Source organism: Salvia splendens, chromosome 11 (assembly GCF_004379255.2).
Source record: "Salvia splendens isolate huo1 chromosome 11, SspV2, whole genome shotgun sequence".
NCBI lineage: Eukaryota > Viridiplantae > Streptophyta > Magnoliopsida > Lamiales > Lamiaceae > Salvia > Salvia splendens.
This window is the reverse complement of record NC_056042.1, coordinates 33,707,711-33,720,406: the sequence shown is the minus strand read 5'-3', so window position 1 is coordinate 33,720,406 and position 12,696 is coordinate 33,707,711. Positions and strand designations below refer to the sequence as shown.

Here is a 12,696-nt window from a genome sequence, read left to right as displayed (position 1 = left end):
AATACAACCCAAAAGAAAGGAAAGGAAGAACTGAACTTAAAAATACAACGTATAATCGAAACTACTAAACCAGTGTGATTAGCCGAGTCGAGGAGGCCTCTTCCCGCAAGACGAGATACGCCCCGGTAGTGCTCTTCGGTTTGGCGTGTCGTCCCCAAAGGTAAAACGGCTACGTCTCTATTGATGCAGCACCGCAATCAACAGAGCTCCGGCGAACTGGATGGAGGAGAGGGCAGAGCTTCGACAGAAAAACTATGCAGGGAGAGGGAGAGAGCTTATGATGCAGAATGCTTTTTTGAATTGTGTAGTGATGCATGGAATGGCTGGCCTATTTATAGGCTCAGTCCACTGCAGGGGGTCAACAGCCATGATGGCTGTCATCATGGCAATTCGTAACCGACGTCGGTTACAGACGTGTGGCAGGAGTGTGCCATCCGTGTGTGGAGCGTGTGGATTTCTCACGTGGCAACCGTGACTGTGCCTCGCTTGACGACGTGTCAAGCCACTTGGATTGCTGACTCGGCGGTGGTCCAAAAAGAATAGTTTGGGCCAAGCACCAAGCCCAAAGACCACCCAAAGACCAATTGCCAAGATCCAAGTCCAAGTCCAAGATCAAGATCAAGATCGGGATCGGGCTCGGGATCGGGCTCGGGCCCGAGGCCCGAGGCCCGCGGCCCGCGACCACGAGCACGAGCACGAGCACGAGCACGTGCACGGGCACGGGCTCGGGCTCGGGCGGGCGGGCGGCGGCGGCGCGCGCGTGTGCGCGCGTGTGGGCTCTTTCACCCATCTTGGTCCACTATAATTATTAAGTAACATAAAGTCACTTAATTTATACACATTAAAGATGTGTTAATCCTCCAATGTGGGATAATTAACACTAGTTAATTATTCCCTAAGCTCCATCTCCAAGCTTTAATTAAAAGCTAATTATGCCCAACTTTAATCCACTATTTCTCACTCACCGGAAATCGGATTTGAGAAAGTGAATATACTACATTTACCTACGTAAAATGTAGATCGACGCTATGTCATTTAATTTCACAAAATTAAATGTCTCGTCACATTTATTATTTGGTCAAAATCCATTGACCGGGCATATTTAATCCATGATTTTTTACAGTATTACCTTTCCCGGATAGTTCAACGTAGTGTAAAAGCTTTACTTCCTCTTACGACTCCGATTCACGACGAAGGAGGGTATCACCTTGAGGAATCCAAGAAGATGATGAGAGGGAGTGAATGGAAGAAGGTAAAAACCGAGAGGGAGAAGGGAGGAAGCTTACCGGTGTTGAGATTGTGAGGGAGAAGAGAGAACCGATGATTGATTGTGATTGGGAAGGGAAAGATATCGGTTTTGTGGGAGTGGGGGGGTTGAGAAGATCGTGGGGTGAGGGAGAGAACCGAGAGGGAGAGGGAGAGAGAGAGAGAGAGATATTTAATTTATTAATTAGGATATTAATTTGCTTTTCAAAAACCATAAACTAAATATTCACACCCATAAATAATGTAAAACAAATAAAACATACCACACCATATCTTAAACAAGATATTCACAAAAAGCAAACACCCCTTAATTAAAAAAAACGGACATTACACAAAGTATGTGAATAAGTATAAGAGAAACAAATAAAAAAGTGAGAAGGAACAAACTCTAAAATGAACATTAGTTATGAGAAAGACAAAAATTAAATGAAAGGAACATATTAGCCTCGTGACTCGTGAGTGAAAAATTTGGGATTACAAATTTCTACACTTTTTGGTTGGATTTATTCTATATTTAAATTAATTCGTTGATTAGTAAACTAAATTTAATCAAAACGTAACTCCCATAAAGTTGTGTTCACATTATGAAAAAAAAACATTATGCTCTGTATTAAAAAATAGATAGGTTTCCATTAAGCGAGGTTGTCTGCTACCACTAAAGTTAATTGTAACATTAGTATATAAACTTGAAATTGAATCAAGAATATGTAAATCATGTAATATAAACTCCCTCCCTAATTTACATAATTCCAATATTTGTGTTAATAAATGTTGATATTCCTAAAAGATGTAAATCATGTACCCTAATTTACATAATACCAATATTTGTGTTAAAAAATGTTGATATTCCTAAAAGATGTAAATCATGTACCCTAATTTACATAATACCAATATTTGTGTTAAAAAATGTTGATATCCCTAACACAAAATTTTAGAAGGGGCAAGAATGCAAATTAATACTCCCAATGTCTACAATAATCGGCTCAATTTATCATTTTCATTTATTTGCAAATAATTATCTCATTTACTTTTTACTACTTTAATGAATCTACAATTCACTAACTTTATTTCACTCATCACGTATATTTTCTGGTTTACCTTTATACCAAAATTTGAAAATGGGCAAACGTACATATTAATATTACATGTCCGTCATAATTGGCTCCGTGTTCGTTCATTTGCAAATAATTATTCCATTTACTTTTCACTAGTTTTGATTATAATCTCTATATTCAACTAATTTTATCTACTCATATTTTTAATATTTTCATTTTTAATTTTCTTGTAATAAATACATATTTTCATATAATGTATCCAATCAATCATATATTCATGACTGCAAAAATATCCTCTCCTTAATTTCTCTATTTCTCTTTCCCATGCTACAATTAGAATTGATGGAACACATTAATATCTCCCTAACTACTTACTACTTCCTCCATCTGCCCCTATTTGTCACTAATTTTTCTTTTTTGGTACATTCACCAACGTATTCGTATTTACTTTTTTACTATTTTTGGTAATAAATCTCACATCTATTAATTTATTTTTGCTTATATTTTATTACTTTCTTCATCCAAAAAAAATAGGCTCATTTTGACATTATGTGATGTCTACAATAAATAGTTTCATTTCTAAAACTGCAAAGTTTCCCTCTAATACTCTTTACATTTTTTCACCTTATCTCTAATTACTTTATCAATTTTCAATAAAACTCCTGCCATATAAAAATAAGACTATTTTTACTAAACAAAAAAAAGATAAAATAATTATATACAAATAAAACTCATTGGAAATTATATATAAATAAATGCATTGGAGTTTGGAGGAAGCAATATCCCTTAAAAAGCTGATGTCATCATTCGAAAAATTGCAGATGTAGGGCCATAGCTCCTCCCATACTTTGAATTCTGCAACAAGCTGCCTTGTTCTTAAAAAATCATAGCCTCTGCATTTTGGTCCACCACCTACTAAATTGCCTGCATTTGTGGTCCCAAACAGTATATCTACAAATATTGTGATACGTGCATTTTCATATATTACCTCATCCCCATATTAAATTAACATAAGATAATTAATTACGATAAACTTTAAGATAAGGATATATTATCTTATTCTTTTGGACTGTTAAATAATTCGCATTTTGAACTAATTCGATTCATGCCTTAGCAGACTGAGATGAGTTTTGATGGCCAAACATGAATTTTATTTATTTACCAAACAGCCAAATTAGTAACTTATATAACTCATATCTTTGTCTTATCTAGGCTACCAAATAAGCACTAAATATATTACTCATCCGTCTAGTTAAGTTGTAATCCCTCTATCCGAAGAAAACTCACATTTCTTTTAATGTCTAAATCAATATTATTCATTACTAAAAATAAAAACATACCTATTTTATTCTTTGTCTTATATTTTAATTTCTTCACCTTACACACAAATAAAGTTACATAAAATCTTGTGCTGCCCAATGATTGAGTCATCTTCCTTAGAACGAGGAGTACAATCATTGAAATAATATCAGATTGAAAGAGTTTAAAATGTGAAAATACCAAATTGTCCAGTCCCCAATAAGGGCATTTTCAGGATAAAACAATGCAAAAGGATCAATTTCGAAATAAACCCTTAGTCCAGAGATTATTGGAGATATTTTTAAAGTCCAAAGACTATTTTTGTAGTTCACTTTATAATAAAAGGTTAATGAGAATGAGTTAATACAGTATGGAGCCCACTATCTAAAATGTTAAAAAGTAAAATTTGACAAATTTCATGGAACAAATGAAAATTGAAAAATGTGACAAACTTTCTAGGACAAAGTATTCATTACTATATGTATTTTCATTTTGAATTCATAATGAATATTTTGTGTATATCAATTTCACTTTTATGTGTTCACTTGTTTAAATTTATTGTTTTTCACTTTTTCACATTTTATTTAAATTTTTATTGTACGTCCAAAAGTTCAAGAGTAATTTTTTCGTGTACTTAATTAGTTATCATTGAAACCAAATTATAAATTCAATATTATATAAATAAAATACATATATATATATTATCCATCACTAACAAAAGTGATGTACCAACATAATAAAAAAATAGCAAAAAATATGATAATCGTGGATATGATTCGTTATTGAAAGGTAAGTGGATATGATTCATAAATAAAAAGTAGATGAAAAAGAATATAAATAAGATAAAATTTGATAAAAACATATATTTTATTTTAAATTGGTTTAACTCATATAATACCAAAATATGATAGTTATCTTGTCTAATAAACAAATAAGTCAATAGATACCATAAAGTGGATGAACACATGGCTAAGGTGTGTGCTATGGTCCTGTGCAGCTGTGTTGCTGGAGAGTGTGAGTTACCGAGTAATATAGAGTGTGAGTTACCGAGTAACAATTATGGTGCGATTAAAGATATAAAACATTCCCTTTTATCCCATCCATTTACTTTTTAATTTGTTAGAATAGATAACTATCTTATCCTAGAATTACTAAGGTTTAAATAAACTTAAAATATGTACTATATCTTATCTATATTCTCTTTTGTGCTAACTATTTACTTTTCATATATGAATCATGTCCACTTACCTTCTATTTATGGCTGGCCACCACCTAACCACTCTCAAATTGTACCACAAACAACTCTTGCCATCTCACTGCTAACCACTCTCAATATTGCACCCGATATGTGATATTCATTTGTGCACTGTGACCGCGCTCTCTCTCCAACAAAGCACCCGGACAGAAACGTACGACACACCTTAGCCATGTGTTCGGACCCAAATAAGATGGTGACGTGCCTTTACGAGTTATCCCTCTGGCTACAAAATACTCCCTCCGTCCCGTACTACTTGCACTTATTTCCTTTCTGGGTGTCCCAAGTTATTTGCACTCTTTCTATTTATAGTAACAATTTATACCTACCGCCGTAATTGTTGACTTTGTCTATCACTCATTCCTTAATCTCCGTGCCTAAAAGGAAAATTACGAGTAGTGCGGGACAGAGAGAAGTAAAGTTTATATCGCTGACGAATTGAATCATAGTAGTAAAAGACTTTATATCGCTGACGAATTGAATAATACATCTAAGCATTCACATGTCCAATCATAAATCAGTTTCAGGCGCAAAACCGTACACAAAACACGAACGTCAACATCATCCGCACCATCCTTCAGACAAAGCTTCCATTGTGGCACATATTCCCCATCCACTTATATCACCCCACGTGTCCCCACAATCCTGACCCTTCTCTTCTCCCGTTCCCACTATATAACTACCACCTTCCCTCCAAACTCATCAAAATATCAAAAACCATGGCATCATCAATTTACTATCTTACCCCTCTCCTCCTCTTCTTCTTCACCTCCTGTTCCACCGCCGCCCTCGTGGAGGAGCAGCCCCCGCTGCTCAAATACCACCACGGCCCCCTCCTCAAGGGCACCGTCACCGTCAACCTCCTCTGGTATGGCGTTTTCACCCCTGCCCGCCGCTCCATCATCGTCGACTTCCTCGAATCCCTCAACTCCACCAAACCCCCCGCCCCCTCCGTCGCCTCGTGGTGGAGGAAGACGGAGAGGTACAACGGCGTCCGCGGCTCTGTAGCTGTCGCCGCGAGGCAAATCCTCGACGACCGCTGCTCAATTGGGAAGTCCCTCAAGACTTCCCAAATTGCCAGTCTGGCCGCAAAAATCAGCAGCCAGACTGGCAACTTGATCAGCGTCGTCCTCACAGCGGACGACGTCCGCGTGGACGGGTTCTGCATGAACCGGTGCGGGACCCACGGGTCGTCGTCGGCCCGTCGGCCGGGCCGGTTCTTGTACGCCTGGGTGGGCGACGCCGGGGCACAATGCCCTGGCTTCTGCGCGTGGCCGTTCCACAGGCCAGCGTACGGCCCGCAGGGGCCGCCGCTGGTGGCGCCGAACGGCGACGTGGCGGCGGACGGGATGGTGGTTAACTTGGCGGCTGTGCTGGCCGGGGCGGTGACGAATCCGTTCAGCGACGGGTACTATCAGGGCGCGGCGGCGGCGCCGGTGGAGGCGGTGACGGCGTGCGCGGGGGTGTTCGGGAAGGGGGCGTACCCGGGCTACGCCGGGGAGATTAAGACGGATGAGGCGACGGGGGGGAGCTATAATGCGCATGGGGTGAATGGGCGGAGGTATTTGCTTCCGGCGATGTGGGACCCGCGGACTTCACGGTGCTCTACGGTGGTGTGAGTGTTTTGTGGATATGGGGTTGTACTTTGGGGTACAGGTGTTGTACATTCTATTTAAGTTTCGATTTGGGGTAATTTGTTGTCGTGTCAAGTCAGAGAAGGAGAAATAAATGTTTTATGGTTAATAAAAGGTGAGCTCAATTTGAGGTCAGTGTAATGAGTATATATTCGAAATATATATGGTTAATAAATTATGGTTTATGGTTAATAAATATATTCGAAATATATATGGTAATAAATTATGGTTAATAAATATATTCGAAATATATATGGTTAATAAAGGTGAGCTCAATGTTCTATGGTTAATAAATTATGTCGATGAGAAATTATTCGAAAATTAGTCACTTTAATTAATTTTTTATTCTAGCTTTTTTTTTACCAATTATAAATTAAAAGTGATACCCAATTAAAAATATATATTCTTGTGATACTAAATGAGTATAAAAATTGTGTCCAACTAAAAATGTGTATATTCCTATGAGACAAAATGAGTATATTATACGTAAATTTTTATCTACAAAATACATGAAAGCACAAATTAGTGCAAGGTTTGTAAGATGAGATTATATGTCTCATCCCGTGTTGCTATGTAGAACTTTAATTTCAAAATTCGTATGCTTAAGTCGAAATTTATGTTATTAAATTTAAACATTTTTATAATAAAAAATTCTATTGAAAAGATAAATTTTGAGGTGGGACACTGAATCTCATATCTTGAATGTCGTCTTTCGATGTTCTTTATAATATGGAAAACCACTACCTTAATTTATTATATATGGAGTATTATCTAATTTTTAGAAATTCGGACAAAATTATTTAAATCAACTTATATTAAAAGCTGGATATAATATATTGGAAGTAATTTGGTCCTATTAGCCCTCGTGATTATAGAGTGATTCGAACATTCAGAGTTCAAGACTGATAGAAAACGTGTACCCACTAAATCGTGATTATAGTTAGTCGAGCATTCGCACTTATTGGACTGATAGAAAACGTATACCCACTAAAACACGTTTTATGTTCAAAATTTAGGTTGGTCAACTTATACAACATTAATATATATCTGGAATATTTAAAATTCAAAGTAAGTACTAGCTCCATTCAGTTTCTTTACATTATTTTTTTCTATTTTAATTATTAATTAATATTATTTTTTTTAAATGAGTTCAGAAAATGAAAAACTTCTATTTATTGTGTTTTCATGAAGTACTATTTATTGTGTTTTCATGCCCAATGCTAACCATAATCCACGCCCTATGCATATACTATATATTAAGAAAAAAAAAAGCAATCCCATAGGCGGTTATTTTTGACAATTATGTGATTGACATTAAATTGATCAAATTTAATGTTTTTTCTCCCCAATTTAGCCTTTCTTAAATAATCTAAGAAAGTCCTTATGCTATGAGCTTCCTAATCCTATGATCCTAATTCCTACCTATAACTGATAATTATTTTCTCATTTACTAATTTTTTTGGCATAAGACTCTATAATCCAATGGACTAATTTTTTTCAAATGAAATTATTGTGTTTGAGCAAATTTAGCCGAACTCAACCTAAACTCAAATATGTACTACTAGATCTTTTTAGTTTTATATTTAAGGTTATTAACAAAATTTTACGTCTTCTTGTCTATCTAGTTCTAAAAAAATAGTATTGATTGACAAAAAATGCATAATAGTAATATTTATTTTCGGAGTGCAGGTTATTAGAATTAAATTAACACGAAAACTAGTGCTTTTAATTGTGACAAATGAAGTCTCTAAAACCTTTCAAAGGTTGGAATCGCAAGTGGTGTCCAAGCCAAATAGTAAGCCTATAACAATTACTGTACAATAAAGTAACGCAATCTATTTAATCTCTACTTAAATCTAATAATATTCTATTATATTTTTTGTTACAACTATTTAATCTATAGTTAAATCTAATAAAATTTACAATATTCGTTCCTTTTATACTCCATGTAATTAATGGTTTTGAACAAATGATTTGTTTTCGTTGTTCTTTAATTGTTGTTACGTTTTTATTCTTAATTGATTATGTAACGCTGCTCTATTGTTCGTCAAGCATATTAGTAATAAAGAGAAATGAAATGCTACATATCTTATATCTTACGTGAATTCCTCATGTGAGCACCACTCTTGTTTGACGCACGTTTATCGTTGTTCGTTTCAATTCATATATTTAGTTTGATTCTAATACATTAAAAAATGTTATTGAAAATTTTAATTTCTCAAAATTCATAAAAATCAAAGCTTTATTTAGTATTTTATTAATTTATTCAAAGTTATAGAGGAACAAGTAATCAAGCTTTGATATTTATGAATTTTGTGAAATTGAAAACTTCAATAACATTTTTTAATGTATTAGAATCAAACTAAATATATAAATTGAAACAAACAATGCTAAATATGCTTCAAACGAGAGTGATGCTTGCATAAGGTATGTAGCATATCATTCATTTAGTAATAAATATAAAGAATTGATCACCAAAATTCTTTATAATCTTGGTTTTATAAATTTAGAAAGAAAAGAATAAACAACACTCTCGTCATAAAGTCAACAACTTAAAATCAATGTATCTATCTCTCGTAAGAGTAACATCATATTCGAGCTTAGACTATATTGCGTTGCACGGGCATGGAACGGACACGTGCTCTAAATTTGAGCACAATGTTGATGATGCCCTTATGATAATTTTCTGCTATATTAGTACTTGTTGATTTATGAAATTCAAAATACTCCATTTTACTACCATTAATACTCGAAAAGAAATAAAAATAAAAATAAACATAAAATAATAGAGTAGGTTGGCCCACCCAACTTGACTAGCCAATCAGAAAGTCTTATCCCAATCCAATAGACAATAATTTGCTTAATTTAATCTAGTGGGAAACGAACTGTAACTACTAGCTTCTCCATAAAATTCCATTCTTGTCAAATCTGTGCGGTTGAAAATTGAAATCTCCTTCCCTCTGTTTATTACTATCTCTTCCTCCCTCTCCCTCTAGACTTAACCCCTCACTCTCTCTCTCTCCAAACAAATAGAGATTCTCACAATTCTTGAATTCTCAGCTATGGCAGCAGCTGCATTCTATTCCATGAGCCTCCGCCATGACGTCAAGAATCTCAACCAACTCCTTCCCAACATACAGACTGTTAATAGGCAAGCTCTCTGTGTGTGTTTGTTTTAGTTTTGTTAGTCAAAATCTTATCTTTTTTTAGTTGGAATTCCCTTTTTCCCAGATGGTGTTGTGATTTTGTGTTTATCTGATAAATCAATGGTTTAAATTTCTCCACTTTCTGTGTGATGGGATATTTTATTGGATAAAAGTAGTCACTAAAGTCTAAAACCATGATAATCATATAAAAAGTTGGTTTTAGTTGTAATATTTAATGTTTATTGAAGCAATGTTATCAGCATGGCTTCTGTTTCACATTCTTTTCTTGATGGAGTTCTAAAAATCATTTATTTTTTCTTTCTGTTTTGGGTTCTTGTCTCATATTAAGATGTGGAATGGAATCTTAGACTCCTAGTTTAGTTAGACCTTTATATTGGAATAGTTTACTTTTTTTTTGTTGAGAGCACTTGATCAAATTCATTCCCATTTCAGGATTTATCATGTTGGTGGAAGGCCGAAAAATGCGAAAATACGTTTCAATAAGGCGATCACGAGGCCTGCACGAAGGCGGTACGGAGTTTTGTTGAAGTGTGTGGCAGAGCATAGTGAAGAAGAGAGGGAGGAAGATATCTCTAAAGCAACTTTGATATGGAGAGCCATCAAATTACCAATGTACACCGTTGCTCTGATTCCTATAGCAGTATGTTTATTCGACTCTTACTTTGGTAGCATCCTAAGAATTGCTCAAACTTTCAAAAAATTGGATATTGTATAGTGAGTTTGTATGACTATAAGAGCAGAATCAGTGAATCCTTTAGACATGGGAACATGTTTGTTTCGATATTTGGAGTGATTCGAGCATGAAGGAAGCATTTTGTCTGTGCTTACCTTTAAAAATGAGGCAAAGGGTTGATCTTGAGGAGTTGATATATTTATGGCCATTGAATTACTTATGCATTTAATCAGAAATTATGTCATCAAAAGCTTGCCATTTCACTTGAAAACTTGTTTTGTTGGTTATTTATGAAGAAGTTTCTCGAGATATTGGTCTGCATTTGTTAGCTCATGACTTATAGTTCGTTGGCTTCTTCGATAAACAGGTAGGGAGCGCAGCGGCTTATTTGGAGACGGGCCAGTATTTTGTAAACCGTTTCCTCAGGCTGTGTGTTTCTTCAGCTTGTATTATAGCTTGGCTCAACTTAAGGTTTGCGTTTCACCTTTTTCCGAATTGTATGATCTCATTACTAACAGTCCGCGTTCATCACTCGTGTCGATATGTTATTCACTTCCACTTAGAACAGACAGTCCTTGTTTATGCCTTTTGATCATCTTGAAAGGCCAAAGTGGATTCATAATTCATTAGTTAGATGATTTCTGTTCATCTTTGTATCGAATGATCCTTCTGAATGCCTCGTGTGCCACTTTGGACAGCAACGATGTGTATGATTTTGACACTGGAGCAGATAAAAACAAGAAAGAATCAGTTGTTAATCTAGCTGGAAGGTTAGAAATGGTCTTAACCCTTACCTTTCACGAATCACAAGCATCGTGTTTTCCCCTAAAAGCCCGTCTCTGCTCTAGTACGCACGAGTAACGATAATGCTATGTGAAGCCGGACAGGGACTCATGTTGTTGCTTGGATACTACTTGCACTTGGCTTCGCTGGCCTTTCTTGGGTTTCTGTCGAAGCTGGAAGTCTGCGTTCGATAATGCTACTTTCGTATGCCATAATCTGCGGCTATGTTTATCAGGTAATGCATATATTTCACTAGTTGAACATATCTCACAATCAAAATGAAAAAATTCAGCTGTGGTGATGATTTGTTTTGCAGTGCCCACCGTTTCGCCTGAGTTACTTGGGATTAGGGGAGCCGCTGTGCTTTGCAGCGTTCGGGCCATTTGCAACGACCGCCTTTTACTTGCTCCAGAGCAGCACAAAGTAGCTCATTCTCATTACTACAAACATTGTAATAAACAGTTTTACTAATTCAGTTATGTTTTTAGGCAGCTGCCTATTTCTGGAGCTGTTGTTGCTTCATCCATTCTTGTTGGCATCACAACTTCCTTAATCCTCTTCTGTAGTCACTTTCATCAGGTCGATTTTCTCTCTCTCCCTTTCTCTCTCATGACAAATGTCTTGATCACAACTGATTTGTGTTCATACATAGCTCAGATTGAGGACGACAAGGCAGTCGGGAAGTTCTCCCCTTTGGTGAGGCTCGGGACTGAAGGAGGCGCGAAAGTAGTGAAACTAACTGTCGTGGTGCTCTACTTGCTTCTTTTCATTCTCGGCCTCACCCAGACTCTCCCCTTCTCATCTGTAGTAAGTGTCTGTCATTATCTTCAGTCTAATGCTATCCCAACTTTTGTCTCACAACAACGGTCGTGTCACCACAGGTACTCTGTGGCCTAACGCTGCCAGTTGCGAACATGGCGGTTAGCTTTGTTGACAAGTACCACAAGGTGAGGGGTACTTAACTTTTTCTTTTTTTTTTCATAAAAACATCATAGTAGAAGAGGGTTTGATTTGGTTTGGATTTGCAAAAGGACAAGGCAAAGATCTTCATGGCCAAATACTACTGTGTGAGGTTTCACACGGCGTTTGGAGCTGCGCTGGCGGCCGGGCTGGTGGCGGCGAGGATGTTTGCAAGAAAGCAACTTCCACAAGCCCTTCTTCTCTAAGGTTCAATAAGGCAAAGCTGAGGAAGCTTCTCTCTCTTAACTACTGATTTTTTCTCACCAGACAACACAAATAGGCTCATACTAACTGATCAACTTTACTTGCTATACTTCGTGTGTTATGGAGTAGTACTATTTAGCTATGTATAATACACATTTTTTGGATTAGTATTTACTGGTCTAATAATGTTATAGAGATCCAATTTTGGGTTCTTTATTTGTAATGTTTGGAATGTATAAATACTCCTACATAAGTTTATACTATGTATGTATTGGGCAAGTGTTACTCTCATCCTTTGTCACATCAAAGTTCAAACTATTAGCAAATCTAAGTTTACTAAATTATTTTATTTTTGGACTATAGGAATGATGTTCCAATAACAAATCCGAACTTATTAATA

The 12,696-nt window shown here is 36.1% G+C and overlaps 2 protein-coding genes across 2 annotated transcripts; both read left to right on the top strand.

The window, feature by feature from the left end:
- Positions 1–5,594: 5,594 nt before the first annotated feature.
- LOC121754072 (protein EXORDIUM-like 2) lies at positions 5,595–6,701 on the top strand. Its single transcript, XM_042149409.1, has one exon. It carries the CDS (start codon positions 5,595–5,597, stop codon positions 6,492–6,494), a length of 900 nt encoding a protein of 299 aa, XP_042005343.1. The 3' UTR covers positions 6,495–6,701.
- Positions 6,702–9,409: 2,708 nt separating this feature from the next.
- LOC121756174 (2-carboxy-1,4-naphthoquinone phytyltransferase, chloroplastic-like) lies at positions 9,410–12,587 on the top strand. Its single transcript, XM_042151646.1, has 10 exons — positions 9,410–9,660; positions 10,109–10,316; positions 10,717–10,820; positions 11,048–11,119; positions 11,229–11,367; positions 11,449–11,555; positions 11,621–11,711; positions 11,790–11,939; positions 12,014–12,079; positions 12,164–12,587. The coding sequence occupies exons 1-10, from the start codon at positions 9,572–9,574 to the stop codon at positions 12,296–12,298; spliced, it is 1,161 nt and encodes a 386-aa protein (XP_042007580.1). The 5' UTR covers positions 9,410–9,571; the 3' UTR covers positions 12,299–12,587.
- The last annotated feature ends 109 nt before the right edge of the window (positions 12,588–12,696 follow it).

What these genes read in the sequence shown, in the direction of transcription:
- LOC121754072 (XM_042149409.1), top strand. Translation starts at nt 5,595, where the DNA reads ATGGCATCATCAATTTACTATCTTACCCCTCTCCTCCTCTTCTTCTTC.
- LOC121756174 (XM_042151646.1), top strand. Translation starts at nt 9,572, where the DNA reads ATGGCAGCAGCTGCATTCTATTCCATGAGCCTCCGCCATGACGTCAAG. An exon ending in TCTGCGGCTATGTTTATCAG is followed by an intron (nt 11,368 to 11,448) that starts GTAATGCATATA and finishes TTTGTTTTGCAG; the next exon opens with TGCCCACCGTTTCGCCTGAG. An exon ending in TTGCTCCAGAGCAGCACAAA is followed by an intron (nt 11,556 to 11,620) that starts GTAGCTCATTCT and finishes TTATGTTTTTAG; the next exon opens with GCAGCTGCCTATTTCTGGAG.